The sequence below is a fragment of the Rhipicephalus sanguineus genome, chromosome 6 (assembly GCF_013339695.2).
Source record: "Rhipicephalus sanguineus isolate Rsan-2018 chromosome 6, BIME_Rsan_1.4, whole genome shotgun sequence".
Lineage (NCBI taxonomy): Eukaryota > Metazoa > Arthropoda > Arachnida > Ixodida > Ixodidae > Rhipicephalus > Rhipicephalus sanguineus.
This window is the reverse complement of record NC_051181.1, coordinates 84,985,914-85,000,992: the sequence shown is the minus strand read 5'-3', so window position 1 is coordinate 85,000,992 and position 15,079 is coordinate 84,985,914. Positions and strand designations below refer to the sequence as shown.

The following is a 15,079-nucleotide window of genomic DNA, read 5'->3' as shown; positions in this document are numbered from 1 at the left end:
TTCAGAGTTGAACAAAGAAACGCATGAGCACTACAGACCAAATGCAAAGAATAAATGGTCCAATTGGGTATTTCAGATGGCTTGCTGTTTTTCCTGACCACATTCCACTGCGACGCGCCTTTTTTAAAAAATTGTCACGTGAGCTTCCGGTCTGACGTGAGAGGGATGACAGATTTCCTGCACTCCCGGTGCACTCAGTTTTGGTTTTGCCAAGATCGAGGCCTTGAATTTTGGCGATTATTATGTCAACTTATGTGCGTTTCTTGCGATTTTTTAAAAATGGGCCTGCCATAAATTGTCACACCCTACGACTCTTCAATATAAACAACGGGTGTAAAGTTAATAACTAAGAAGTAGAGTGGTCCCTAGATTTTCAATATGCTTCACCTCATCACACCCCCGTATTGCGGGAAAGCTGCCTTTCAAGCTCCGCTACGGTAGCAAATGTACTAACTCAAGAAAACGCTGGTTCCAACATGGAGATGAAAGATGGCGCAGAGGTGGGGGCTCAATTAATGCTGTTTTGGACCTGAAATTTGGGCAGGAAGTCCGAAAAATCGGACGCCGAAGCTTTTTAGCATCCAAAATTTCAGATGTTCTTTATATCGACGTCGTAGGCAGATTTGGAACTCTGGACTTGAAGGGAGCACACCCTTGTCCGCCCCATCAGTTGGGCTTCCACAGAAGTTGAAAGAAGAGAGGCTGAGAAAATGGCATCTTTGCCTATCACGTGTAAAGTGTTGTCGGCAACACTTTTGTTGCACCAAATCATGTACAAAAATACAATTCGGCCTCTACATTTCCTCATTCTTGATAAGACAACTATGAAACACCACCCCGCCAGCGCTTCATCAACCCAGCAAAAAGAAACACTTTCATGTTGCTATCTCATAAGAACATACTTAGGGATTCTTTGCAACTTTTTTCTGTAATTTCACTTCGAAGTATTAGAAAAATGTTGAGAAATATTCGAAAATTATTCGAAAATTATTCGATTCGATTTGCACTCAATCTTTATTATTTGAATTCGCTTCGCACCTAAAATTTTGCTATTCGCACAGCTCTGATGAAAATACAAACTGGGTGCAAGCAACGCGCCTTTTCCCTGCTCTCCAATGCGCTACCGCTCGCTTCCATGCACGTGCAGAGCTCTCGCGGTGCACTTGTGGCACCTCACAATGTACCGCTTGCAGTGCGGCTTCAACAGGATCTTCAGTGCGACTGGCACTTCCGAAAAGCGAACTTGATAAAAGGAGAAAGGCTCGTCAATCACGTTTATGGTGAAGAGCAGACGATCGACGACAACGACGCCTGACTCAAAGTGATATGCATTTCCCAAGTCACATTACACCGTGTAGGACGTATACCTCGAGGTAAGTCTCATTCTGTCATGTTAAAGATGAATAATGGTTCACATGCACTCCGAAATGAAGCCGTGCACGCTATCGATGTTTTGTTGTGTGGACTATGAATCATATGATTGTTTTGATATGGCATGCTTACAGTAGCACCGTGTACTTCCGTGAACAAACGTTTGCGGCGTGCGAAAAAAAGATTATACGGCCATGGCACTGCTTCCTGAGAAGGTTAGAGTCGAGTCCTCCGTGCCGCTGGAGAATCACCCGCCGATTAAAGGGGCCCTGCAACACTTTTTGAGCAGGGTCAAAAAGCGCTGCCAATCGGTAGTCGAGGCTCCCGAGAACATGCGAGCCAAATATTATAGCGAAGCGAGCGGCCTAAAATTTACAATAAATTCTCAAAGTCAGCTGAAAATCGCTCCCTCTTCTCTCGACAAATGATGTGATTGTCGGCAGTTCCACCATTGGCTGATGTTATAATCACGATAACACCCTCATTATTACCTTCATTGTTAATTTTGAGTTCAATAAGTAGATAATATGTATGTTTATATTGTGTTATGCCGTTAAAACATCGAACAAACATTAATATTAGCACTTCCGGTCTCACCGACAGCTCGTCTGCTCGTAGTTGCGTGGTTGCGTTTTCTTCACCATGCGCAGTGCCGAAATCGTTTCTGTGCTTTTGACCATCGCCGGTTGCCGTTGAGAGTGGCAGCCGTTCGAGTGTTGCCTCGTCAGCTGGAAACTGCACCGTCGGCACGTTCTCACGACCGACCAAGGCAGCGGTGCAGCATTTCTCCGATAACAATGCTGGCGCCGGCTATAGCTTAGGATACCTGTGTTCGTTGTATGGCGAGAGTCCCGTTCGCTGTCTGTTCAGTATGTCATCGAGCCGCCTCAGCGTATCCTCCCCGTAGTCTCAGGTTCCCGAGAAACCGCGACACAGCAACCAAGCAGACTCGCATTTTCACGGTAGCTGCAGACAGCCGGGGGATGGGTCCGCGCCGGCCCGATGCCCCACGATCCTTTCTTCTAGTCTTTAGTTCTTTTTTGTCAGCCCACACTCGCTGTGCGCCCGCATCCGAAGAGCAAACAGCATCGAAGTACCGCCACTGGGAGAAGGGTGCACGCAGCTTTGCCGTGTTGAATACGATTCAAGCGCGAGCAGTGCGACGAGGCGGTGTATCGGAGTGTGGGTCGAAACACATCTCAGCTGTCATTCGTTCCAAACGCGCACGCAGGTTTGCGTCCATGGTTGGCAGAGCGATGAAAACACTACGGCAGTTGAGGTGCACACCCAACATTACCAAACCAACTCGCAGTTTTCAAGCACGCGCGATACACGGTGCGATGGGCTCCGCTCGACGAGGACCACGCAAGCCGACCGGAAGTGGCGCCACAGACCACGTGGTTGCGCCCAGACGCCAGAGAGAAAAAAATGAAGAAAAAAAAAATGCCGCCGGCGCTGACGTAACTCTTCGGCGCCTCCTCGCACCTCCGCCGTCCCTCCCTTCACGCCCCGCGCAGCTTTCCGCGCGCTTGCGGCGTTGTGTTGAGGGAGAAGGATGCGGAACGTGATCTCTATAATTTGGTAACACCACTTAGACTTGACGGATTCGAAAAATTTTTGCGGCATATGACTCGTGAAGAGTCCTACGTCAATAATGAGACTCTTCCAATATAACTAAGAAAGGTGTTGCAGGGCCCCTTTAAGACGCGAGGCAGCTAGCTGAGCTTTAACCACTGTGAAGCAAGATGAACTGCTCGCCTCGTTTTTTCGGCTCTCGCGTCATGCTTGCAGTCTCTTTTTCTGATATCGACTTGACAGGCGTATAAAACCTGCTGTGCGAACGCGGCTAGAAAATCGCACAAAGTCAGAAGGTGGTTACTTCAAGGTTGCAACTGCAAAGCATGTATTAAGTGCCAGTTATATTTAGCGGCTTAAATATATATCACCCTAATAAAGTGACAAAAACAAAGCAAACCAGTAGAACGATGGCAAAGCTTGCTGAAAACGCACAGACATCCATTCCGGCGTGATAAAGCAGCCTTCCCGACGCATGATTGCAGGCGATGAACTTCTGACAATGTGCCGAGTTCAGCTAAATTCAACCAACCAACCAACCAACGGTATAACGCGAGTGTGAACGTTCAACAACGACGGGTAGGTCTCACAAACATGGGGAATCAAAACACAAAGTTGTTTCACGTACAACCATAACTGGACTTTCACAATGCGAGACGACAGCGAGTAATCATTACTGCAGTCGCTGCGTGCATGCACCGCGTTACGTACTGATTCAGGTAGTCGAAACGAACGAAAGCGATGAACTCAGACAGCCAAAATAGAAGGCGAGACAGCGCTGTCAGCTATCCACGCTTGCCGCCTTTATTTCTCGTGCGACATGCAGGGGAACCGATATGGTTTCACACGTGCATCGCGTGCTTCGGTGTTGTCTGCAATGTTGTGGCAGGCCACGACACCACAACACTTCGGACCTCGCTTGCGCTTCCGCAGGGTCGCTTCTGCCAACGTAGAAGTGCAGTTTCGCACAGCAAGCCTCTCGATTCAGCGTGCCAAGCTGTCGGCACAGCATCCCAGTTCCTCGCATCGACTGAGCAAGTCGCGCGCGCGCGTGTTCCCACTGCCGACAAGCAGGCTGAGTCGGCTGCGCTTGCACCAAGTTGCGCCAGAGCTTCTCTCCAGAGCCGCAGCGTGGCGCTGCCGTCACGCCGTAAACTTGAGCTTGGGTTCCCTATAAGAAAGCGACTCACCTTGAAACACGTGTAGGGCCTCCTTGGGGCCCTGGCGCATGGCGTCTAGGAAAACAGTTGGCAGGAAGCGGCCAGCCGTGCTGCGCACCATGGGGCCATGGAGCTTGTCGGCTGCCATCTTGGCCAACAACTCCCCCGCTCGCTCACGCAGCGTCTCGTCCGTGCCATTGCACCACTGGTCCAGCAGGTACACCACCGCACCTGTCACACACACCAAGAGTGGCTGGTACCTTGGAGCTAAATACTTGATTCTGGAGTTTTACAAGCCAGAACCAAGATGTAATTACGGTGCACACTGAACTGGATTAATTGTTACCATCTGAGGTATTTAACATTCAAATCTAAGCACACTGGTGTTATTGCATTCTACCCCCATCAATATGTGGCTGCCATGGCCAGGAGCCGAACCCACGTCCTCGTGTCTAGCAACATGATGCCCTAGCCATAAAACACTAGAGCTTTGCACGGACATTGCTCGAGGTCAGCCCACAAGCAGTGTATTACTTGTGGGTTAGTTATGCAGTAAAATATGTTACCAAGATGTTAATATTGTTACGGTTCGATTGAGGTTAACTGTGTTTATTTACAGATGAAGTCAGGCAATGATAGGTGGTGATGGCGTCCGTAAGTAGAAGCAGCTGAACCTCCTCTTCTTCTTCTCCCGTGGCTCATACCCTGACCCGGCTCATACCGTAGCACTCCCCGGTTCACAGACGAAGCCTGCTGGGCGAGTCAGAATCACTGGCGAACTGCGGGATGGAACTTCTTGAGGCGAGCAACATGCGCCAACTGGGTCCGACTAGACCGACGACCAGCTGACGTCAGACGCGCCACCACGTAGGTCAAGTCACTCAAGCGATCTACTACGACGTATGGGCCAGCATACTGGGATAAAAACTTCTGGCATAAACCACGTTTGCGTTGGGGGGTCCACAACCACACAAAGTCACCCTTTTCGAATGAAACATCGTCGCGGCGTCGATCATACCGCTGCTTGGATCGGTCTTGCGATGCCAGTGTGCGCAGGCGAGCAATTTGGCGGGCTTCTTCAGCACGGCACAATGTCTGGGCAACTGAGTCGTCCGTATGAAGCTCAAATGGGAGTATTGTGTCGAGGCAACTGCGCGGAGATCGAGCGTAGAGCAGGTAGAAAGGAGTGAAGTCTGTGGTTTCGTGCTTCGCTGTATTATAAGCATAGGTTATAAATGGGAAGACATCATCCCAGTTCTTGTGTTTCGATGATATGTACATAGCCAGCATATTAGTTAGGGTGCGGTTTGTATGTTCGACAAGCCCGTTCGTCTGGGGATGATATGGCGATGAGTGGCGGAACTGCGAAGTGCAAAGGCGAAGCAATTCTTCCACAGTGTCGGCGACGAATTGGCGACCACGGTCACTAATAATTACACGAGGCGGTCCATGGCGAAGAACAACGGAGCGCAACAAGAAGGAAGCTACGGACGCGGCTGTAGAGGATGGTATCGCAGCGGTTTCCGCATATCGGGTGAGGTGATCGACACACACTATGACCCAGCGGTTGTTGTTCGAAGATTGCGGAAATGGTCCCAGCAGGTCGATACCAACTTGCTCGAAAGGCGTAGTGGGCGGCGCTACAGGATGAAGAAGTCCTTGTGGAGCGCTTGTGGGTCGCTTGTGACGCTGGCACTTGTCGGAACTCGAGACGTAATTCTTCGTACATGTTCGCATTTTAGGCCAGTAAAACCGCTGCTGCATTCGGTGTAAGGTGCGAATAAATCCAAGATGGCCTGACGTCGGATCATCATGCATGACACGGAGAACGTCGCGTCTCAGACTGTCGGGAACAACCAATAAATACCGCGCACCATGACCCGAGTAATTTATCTTGTATGACAGTCCATCTCGAAGGCAAAATCGACCACTGCCCTTAGGACTGCGAGCGTCGGCGAACAACGGGTCCAAACATAAATCATTGGGCTGTTCCCGCTGGAAGATAGTGGCGTCAGGAAACGTGTGAGAGAGAGCAGCAAAGCAGATGTCAGAAGTGTCCGCATGATCTTCCGTTGTTGACAAAGGAAGACGAGAAAGGCAATCCGCATCGGAATGACGCCTGCCACTTTTGTATAAAACACTAAAGTCAAATTCCTGGAGCCGCAAAGCCCAGCGTGCAAGGCGTCCTGAAGGGTCTCGGAGGGTAACGAGCCAACACAGGGAATGATGGTCGGTTACAATCGTGAACGGACGCCCATACAAGTAACAACGAAACTTCTGAACAGAAAAAACAGCTGCCAAGCATTCTTGCTCTGTCACGGTATAATTCCTTTCTGCCTTGCTCAGAGAACGACTCGTATAGGCGACCACATGCTCTTCATCATTATGGCGCTGGACGAGCACGCCTCCGATGCCAATACCGCTTGCGTCACAGTGCACTTCAGTAGGCGCAGATGGATCAAAGTGACGAAGGAGAGGTTCTGACGTCAGCATAAATTTTAGTTGACAGAATGCAGCATCACATTCAGGTGTCCATTCAAATGGGCTGTCTTTTCGCAAGAGGCTGTTCAATGGATACACGATGTCCGAAAATTTTGGCACAAAGCGTCGAAAGTAAGAACATAGCCCTAGAAAGCTGCGGAGTTCCTTTACAGACTTCGGTGGCTTAAAGATGCTGACTGCCTCAATTTTTCGAGGGTCAGGCCTGACACCATCTTTGTCGACCAGATGACCGAGGACCAATGCCTGTCGTTCACCAAAGCGGCACTTCTTCGAGTTCAAAACCAAGCCAGCCTTTTCGACACAGTCCAGAACGAGGCTTAAGCGGGCGTTATGCTCGTCGAATGTGCGTCCAAAAATAACCACGTCGTCCAAATAGCACAAACACACTTCCCATTTAAGACCACGAAGAATCGAATCCATAAATCTTTCAAAAGTTGCGGGAGCATTGCAAAGCCCAAACGGCATAACATTAAATTGATACAGTCCATCAGGCGTCACAAATGCGGTCTTTTCTTTGTCGGCAGGGTGCATAGGGATCTGCCAATACCCTGATCTTAGGTCAAGTGATGAAAAGTAAGAAGCTGAGTGCAGGCAGTCAATGACGTCGTCGATCCGAGGCAGCGGATACACATCCTTTTTAGTCAGGGCGTTCAGTCGTCTATAATCGACGCAGAACCTCCAAGAGCCGTCCTTCTTCTTAACCAAAATAACAGGCGCTGCCCACGGGCTACACGACTCTTCAATAACGCCTTTGTGCAGCATATCCTGAACTTGGTCAGCAATGACTTTCCGTTCCGATGACGACACCCGGTAAGGTTTTTGCCGAACCGGATGAGCAGAGCCTGTATCAATCCTGTGTTGGGCTCGCGAACACGGTAAAGACAGTCGCTCCTCCTTTTCGCCAAAGTCAAACACGGACGCATGTCGTTCTATTAGCTGAACCAGCGTTTGTTGCTCATATGACCGTAGCGTCTTGCTGACCATGCTCAAAATGTGCGTTTCGTAGGAGCAACTGCGTTTGGAAATCGCTAAGTGTTTGTCACTTTTTTCGTCGTCGATGGCAGCAAGAGAACTCTCCGTGGCATCATCGAGCAGCGCGAGCTTCATTCCTCGAGGAAGAATAACCGGCACTGGCGAACAGTTAAACACCCACAGAAACGTTGTTCCGTTATGAATCGATACCACACAACGAGGTACTATTATGTCTTTCTTTGCACACGGAGCCATGAGAGGTTGAACGACGGCATCAAAGGATGTCACGGCCGCAACTGAGGAAGATACGGCGATTGACCTCATGGACCATGGTGGTACTGTGAGCTCTTCGGAAACAATCAGTGTGTCCGCTGCAGGCGTCGGCTCGTCAAAGAAATCAGGAACAATGTCACCACTGACAGAAAGCTCACCGGTACCACAGTCGACGAAAGCACCACACTCTTGTAGGAAGTCAATGCCGAGAATAACATCGTGCGTACACCGCTGCAGAACCAAAAACTCAGTTGGGAACACCGTTCCTGCCAACAGCACGTTAACGGTACAGACTCCTACAGGTTGAAGTACGTCACCGCCGACGCCGCGAAATCTGGTAGAATCCTGGCAGGGGAACATAACTTTGCGGCCAATGCGTTTTTTGAACGAAACACTCATAACTGAAATCGTCGCACCGGTGTCCACTAAAGCTGTTGCACTTAGTCCATCTATTGAAACGTGTATCCTGTTCTTAAACATGGTAACTGGTGGAGGCATATGAGTCGAGTCCTTTTGTGCGACCTCACCTCCATCGGTCGCGCCGGCTAGTTTCCCTGCGGTGGCGGTGACGACAGCCGCCGTCGAGGTGAAGGCGAGCGACGCGGTCGGGCAGATGGAGGTGTCAAGCTGCGATCAGAAGCGGGAGAGCTACCACGCCGGTTCTCCTGTCGTGGGGTGCTCCTGGGATAGGCGGACCAGTGATCATTGTAAGCGTTGCCGCCACGAGGAAATGCTGACGGTGGCTCGTATCGCGATGTCACTTCACTCCGCCGACGACAGAATCGAGCTATGTGTCCGGAAGTACCACAACTATAGCACACAGGAGGTTGGCGATATACATTATACTGTTGGAAAGCATCGCCCCGACGCGGTGGCACAAGTGTATAGTCGTTCGAGCCCTGATAGCTGGCGGCCGGCTGACGAGGGTAACTGAAGCGGCGCTCGTACCTTGAATCTTGGTAGTGATTGCGCTGCGGCCTCGGTGGTGCGCCAGAACCGTAGTTGTGCTCCTCGACGCCCGCTGCAGCAATGGAAACATGATGTTGAGCGGGAACCGACATAGGTGCAGCTTCACAAGGCGTCGCGCGAGCGTGTCGACTGAGTTCTTCACGTACGATCTCGCGTATTGTAGACGCAAGATCAAAAGGTGCGTAGTCGTCAACACTCGCTACTGTGGTCACATTCGGCAGTCGGCCAAATTTCGGAGCGATACGCCGCATCTTCAGTGTCTCAAATGTACGACAGTGCCGTATGACGTCGGCTACTGTAGCAGTGCTGTCTTTGCCGATGAGGAATTGATAAACGTCCTCGGCGATTCCTTTTAACAGGTGGCCGACTTTGTCCTCTTCGGACATGCAAGGGTTGACGGTCTTGCACAGCTTCAATATGGCTTCAATGTACATTGTGCATGTTTCGCCTGGTACCTGGGCTCTTTGCAGCAGCGTTTGTTCAGCTTGCTTCCTCTTTGCCACGGAGTCCCCAAAACACTCCTTTACTTCGGACACGAAGCGATCCCACGTCGTGAGGATGTCCTCATGGTTCTCATACCATGTTAGTGCCGTGTCCGTCAAGAAAAACACCACGTTAGTCAGCTGAGTTGCCGCGTCCCAACGGTAGTAATTGCTCACCCGTTTGTAGTGTGTGAGCCACTCGTCCACGTCCTCGCCAGATTTGCCTCCGAAGGTACGAGGCTCTATCAGATGCTGACGCTGCCAAGGGCCAGCTGCGACCGAAGCAGGTAGCAAAGGTGCTGCTGGAACTGGTGCTGTGGCTGTAGCTGCGTAGTTCTGGGTTCCGTCTTCACCGCGAGACATGTCGACCTCCAGTGGTAACGGGGGAAGTCCAGCAATGCGGCGGCTTCGGCGTAGATCAGGCGGTTGCAGAACCGTGATGCTTGATTCGATACCCCGCACCTCCACCACAAAACTGTTACGGTTCGATTGAGGTTAACTGTGTTTATTTACAGATGAAGTCAGGCAATGATAGGTGGTGATGGCGTCCATAAGTAGAAGCAGCTGAACCTCCTCCTCTTCTTCTCCCGTGGCTCATACCCTGACCCGGCTCATACCGTAGCAATATGATTTTTGTCATGCATATACAAGTACTGAGATGAATACCTCAAAAAATGATCAGCGTGTGGTGGCCTTGTATAAAGGCTATACTTCTGGTATTAATTTTGTACTTGATGTCACCAAAGTAAGGTATTTTTACTGTCTTCGTATCCTTTTTCCCTTCGTGTCCACTCCTGCACGGACCCAGAGAAGGCCACAAGCGTGTATAAGTAAAAAACATGAAACATTAAACTAGACACTGAAGTGGCCCGGCAACACCTTACTAAGTAAGCAGGAGTTTGTTGCCTCGTGAAGCACTTGCTGCAAAATTTTTTTCGAACCTGCTAAGTTTAAGCAAAGTTATGGGGGTTTGTGGTGGACTCCGAGCACTTTGTCCTTTCGTCCCAATGAGTGTGCTAGAAGCTTTATAGGGGAGGCATGGCAAGGGAGCAAGAAGTTACGCCAGTGTGCTTCACAGGCTTAGACATTTTCTCTTCTTTTTTTCTTGGAACATGTTCGCTGCCACTACATACACTTTAAAAATGTTTGATGCTGATCAGGAAGCGAAGATGCCAGGGGCACGTTACATGATGTTATAAAGCAATACTTTAAAATATACATCTCTTGTAGACAAGACTAATGACAGCAGACTCATGCGCTTGATACACAAGCTAGCTACCTTTCAGTATTGCAGCAATCAATATTGTATGATTACCTCTGTGCCTAGACAAAAAGCATTTCCTGAACCAAGAGCTCACAACAACACGTGCTGCAATGCAGAGTAATCCAACCACCACTTCCAGTTTTAACTTTGTTCCTATGCTCTCCAGTGCTGCCATTCAGACAGCGTCCTGCCTGGCTCGTGTGAAACTTTCCACTGAAAGGTAGAATCTCTTAATCTATCGACGATAAATGCGATAAAGCTGGACTTGGGAACCTGTTAAACAAGTTTATCTGAAAAGTGAGTTTACTCTTAAGAATGATGAACGTGCAGGCAAGAACAAAAACAACAACACATGTCGCATCTGATGCCACTTTCCCACAGAAAATTTCTCAGGGGGCCACACAGGATGCTGTCCAAGTCGCAGCCTTGGCGAACACAGGAGCAAGTAAATAGACACGGTGGTTAGCTTACTTTGCATTGTGGCATGTGTGGTCGTGAGCTGTTTTTTCAAAAAATGCTATCTGGATACTAAGATGAATTCATAACGTTGTTTACTGAAACTTGCAATTGAATTATTCAAACAGTTAATTTGTAAAATGACGCGCAGTAGATGCTAACGCCACTGTTGTTGCTGTAATTAACTCTGACATGGTTCCTTTGCCTTCTAGGAAATGCTAGCTGTAGTGTTTTCCTTCTGATCGGTATTTGTCAAACGCTGGTCAAAAACATCAAACTCTCATTTCTTCCGCATATCCTCGCTCGGAGTATTCCTGTGCTCATATCAGGATACCTGCCTATAGACTATTTCACCTAAGACATATGAGCGCCGCCGCCACCTTGGGCTGTTAAACGAATGTTTTCTTATTTTTGTATCTCGTGACGTGAGCTGATAAGGTCAGGAAATGTCAAATGCACCAACCCAACCATTTTCATGTGCATACATCCACCGTAGCACTGTTCGTTTAGTTCTTCAAAATACAAAATGCCAAGGCTGACAGCTTAATATGGCGGCACCAAAACCCATCCGTAAAATAGTCTATAATAAACATTGAATATAACAAAAGTATTCTCATGAGTGAGACATCATTTCATTATAACAAGATACAACTACACTATGCCCAGGTGTCTAAAGTAGTAAGAGATGTGTTCAGGCCAGCAAAAGTTCACGAGTATCAGCAAAGCCCACTATAACAGCACGTGGAAGCTTTGGTGATAATCAGCGCTCAACACTGACCTTTCGCAATGGCCTCCTTGACGAGACGACTGTTGGAAACCAGCGGAAGAAGTGTGTCGAGCACTACAAGCCTCTCTGAAAGATCAAGCAAGAGACTGCTGCGTCAGTTCAAAGACCGTTTCAGGGATGAACGGGCATGCAGCAACACCAGATTACATTGGAACTGCGCAGATAAACAGTATGTTGACCTTAAGAAGATGCTGCAAATCCGGCTTAAAGCATTTCTTTAATGTGATAGCACTATTTTCCTCAGGCTGAATGAAATCCTAATGATAACTTTTAAAGTGTTGTTACCAGGGCTGGGCAAAGATACTTTGAAATTGTATCGCGATACGATACAAGATACTCAGGCAAGAAGTATTGGAGATACAGATACAAGATACTGCCGCGAAAATTGTATCCGATACGATACTTTGCAATTGTATCTTAAGATACTTCGATACATTTTCAAATTTGTTATTATAGATCCATATAATGTAGCAGCAAACGCCTATGCACGAAAATGTCTGCTTGAAAGTTTCTTAACTGCGACCTATTTTGTTTCACTTGAATGAAATGTCTGTTAGTATCTCATATGTTTTGCCCCTCTTGCTCAAAGCACATTAGTTTCCTTCCAAAACAACTTATTGGGGTTTGTTTTAGCTTCTTCACAGGACAATTCTTTGTACACTTCGCTGACAGCGGCACTTGCTTTGCACAGCTTGCCGACCATCTAGCAGGTTGCCACATAATCACAATAACTTCAATAAGAAGCTTTCGCACGACGGAGCAAATACCGGTGTGGAATTTTACATTGTCCGTAAAAGACAGCTTGCACAATACCGTATATCCGGACAGGTGTACAGCAGCAACAACGCTGGTAGCGACATTTTTCTTTCTTTTTTTTTGGGGGGGGGGGGACGCATGGTGTATACTAGGGGTTTGAGACCTTTCGCTAGCAGCCCGGCCCGCACACATGACCATCTTCGTCTCATTTGTTTTTATTTTCTAAATAAGTATGTTCGTGAGCTGCACAGACATGACTGGTCTAAAGCATTCTTTCATGAGGAACATGTGGTCATCATGTGCTGAAACATAACCGTGGAACAAAAACTCTATATTTCAGAATCCGCGCCCATATATCAGTCATTCTGTACATCGGTATCGATGTTTCTCGAATTCTGACTCGAAGTCCCCTTCAGAAATGACCTATATATGATATATGGGAAAAGCTTCCTTTCAAACGTCATTTTGTTCAAACTCTCTCCCACCATCTTCACTGTCCCGGCCCTTGCAACTAAATTTCGGAACTGCGGCCCGCTGGCTATAAGCTCAGTTTGAGACCCCTGGTGTATACGTAGATGACGTAAAACTGCAATGAATTTTCATATTCTGCTTATCTGCCGGCGTAAAGGATTCTTTGTTGATATACTCACTAACGTGCAATCTTTTTAGCAATTTTTATTCAACGAAGGAACATGTGCAACACAGAAACGTCTAAGACGTATTGTATAGTTCCACAAAACGTCGCAGGACACCGCCGCTAATCGCGCTATTGCCACTTTATAGCTTCCATTACGTGGCGATTAGTAACGCGAAAAATATTTAAGAAAGCCTAAAACAGGAACCAAACCGCGGAGCCGAACCATGAGAGTGAAATAAATAGAAGAATAAGGATGGGATGGGGCTCATTTGGTAAGCACTATCAAATCATGAATGGTAGTCTACCACTATCCCTCAAGAGGAAGGTATACAACAGCTGCATCTTACCGTTACTTACCTACGGAGCAGAAACCTGGAGACTTACAAAGAGGGTTCAACTTAAATTGAGGACGACGCAGCGAGAGATGGAAAGGAAAATGATAGGTGTAACCTTAAGAGACAGGAAGAGAGCAGAGTGGGTCAGGGAACAAACGGGGATTAAGGATATCATAGTTGAAATCAAGAAGAAGAAATGGATATGGGCCGGGCACGTAGCACGTCGGCAGGATAACCGGTGGCCATTAAGGGTTACTGACTGGATTCCAAGACATGGCAAACGCGTGAGGGGGAGACAGAAAATTAGGTGGGTAGATGACATTAAAAAGTTTCTAGGTATAACGTGGCAGCAGAAAGCACAGGACCGGGTTGATTGGCGGAACATGGGAGAGGCCTTTGCCCTGCAGTGGGCGTAGGCAGGCTGATGATGATGATGATGAAAACAGGAAAACAAGTATAAGTAAAATAGAGAGGTGGTTGTGTATCAAACATTCACATTGAATGAGTACAGAAACACAATACAGACGGCGTCCTGAATAGCTATGAGCATGAAGTATTGTCAACTTACCTGTTGAGACAATAAAAATTCAGTACCTATGAAAAATTGCCTGAAACGGCTCGTTGGGACGCTCATGAGCAAAATAGAGCATTGTGTAAAACAACGTTTCTCGAATCCCCTTCCTAACATCTTTAAGATGGCTCCTAATGATTTCCAATATTATAATGCAAACTCAATTTCACTATTTTCCTAAGCGGTAAGCAGAATGTCTTGTACTTTTTACTCAAGGTACGCCCACATAATTATATACTTGTTTTCAACATCGCCTTGGCAACGTGCAATTGTGTAAACAGTAGTAAAAATAAAGTAGACAGAAGAATAAAGCAGAGATCTTATTTTGGGAGCGCGTTACAAAAGACATACTGCAGTGACCAGGCCAGAAAAACAGTGCAGAGACTTAGGTAATGTATAGGATGCAAAATGACAGCTAAGAAAGCACTTGTGCTAATAATCAAATTATGATTTAATATATTCTTTGAATAAATGTAGCAAGAAGTGAAAAATACGGTACGTCAAGATATTTTCTGTTAGTTAACGCTTGCTCTTTTAGATCTAGCATCAGTACCAGTGGTGCTAACGTTGTTAGGTTCTTATTTGCATTAGGTTAATTCATGGCATGCAAGTCAAACTTACATCCACGATATCCTTCAAATCGCTGATACGTAAAATCCACGCTACGCAAAGGAACCCCATTCTTGCACGCATCACATTTCGTTACGGAGCAAGACGCAAGAGGATATTCAATAACGACACTGTAGCAACATAAGAATTTGCGCGATAGACGCGGCGCAGGACAGTGGCTAAGAGCAAGTGTCGCGGCATTGGCGCAAATAAAAAGAAAAGAAATCGAGCAAACAAGAGGTACGTGGGCTGGGTGTAGACGTCCGCGCACTTGTCTTCCTCATCTTCTGCCCTCACTGGAGTACCCTGGCGGAAAAATAAAATTGCGTCACTGCCTAAGACTTCTAGAGGCTTAGTGGC

At 47.7% G+C, this 15,079-nt stretch overlaps 1 protein-coding gene across 15 annotated transcripts in view; it reads right to left on the bottom strand.

Annotated features, from left to right (window-relative positions):
• Positions 1-15,079, bottom strand: part of LOC119395969 (dnaJ homolog subfamily C member 13) — a 221,893-nt gene that overhangs the window by 26,135 nt on the left and 180,679 nt on the right. For 4 of the 15 annotated variants that reach the window (XM_049416828.1, XM_049416833.1, XM_049416827.1 and 1 more), the window contains exons 38-39: positions 11,803-11,877; positions 4,137-4,337 (exon numbers count right to left, since the gene is read on the bottom strand). The exons of 8 other annotated variants lie outside the window; for them this stretch is intronic. In XM_049416828.1, the coding sequence (XP_049272785.1) occupies positions 4,137-4,337; positions 11,803-11,877 (276 nt within the window). The remainder of the gene's footprint in view (positions 1-4,136; positions 4,338-11,802; positions 11,878-15,079) is intronic. 3 more of the 15 variants (XM_049416837.1, XM_049416839.1, XM_049416831.1) reach the window with 1 other exon arrangement.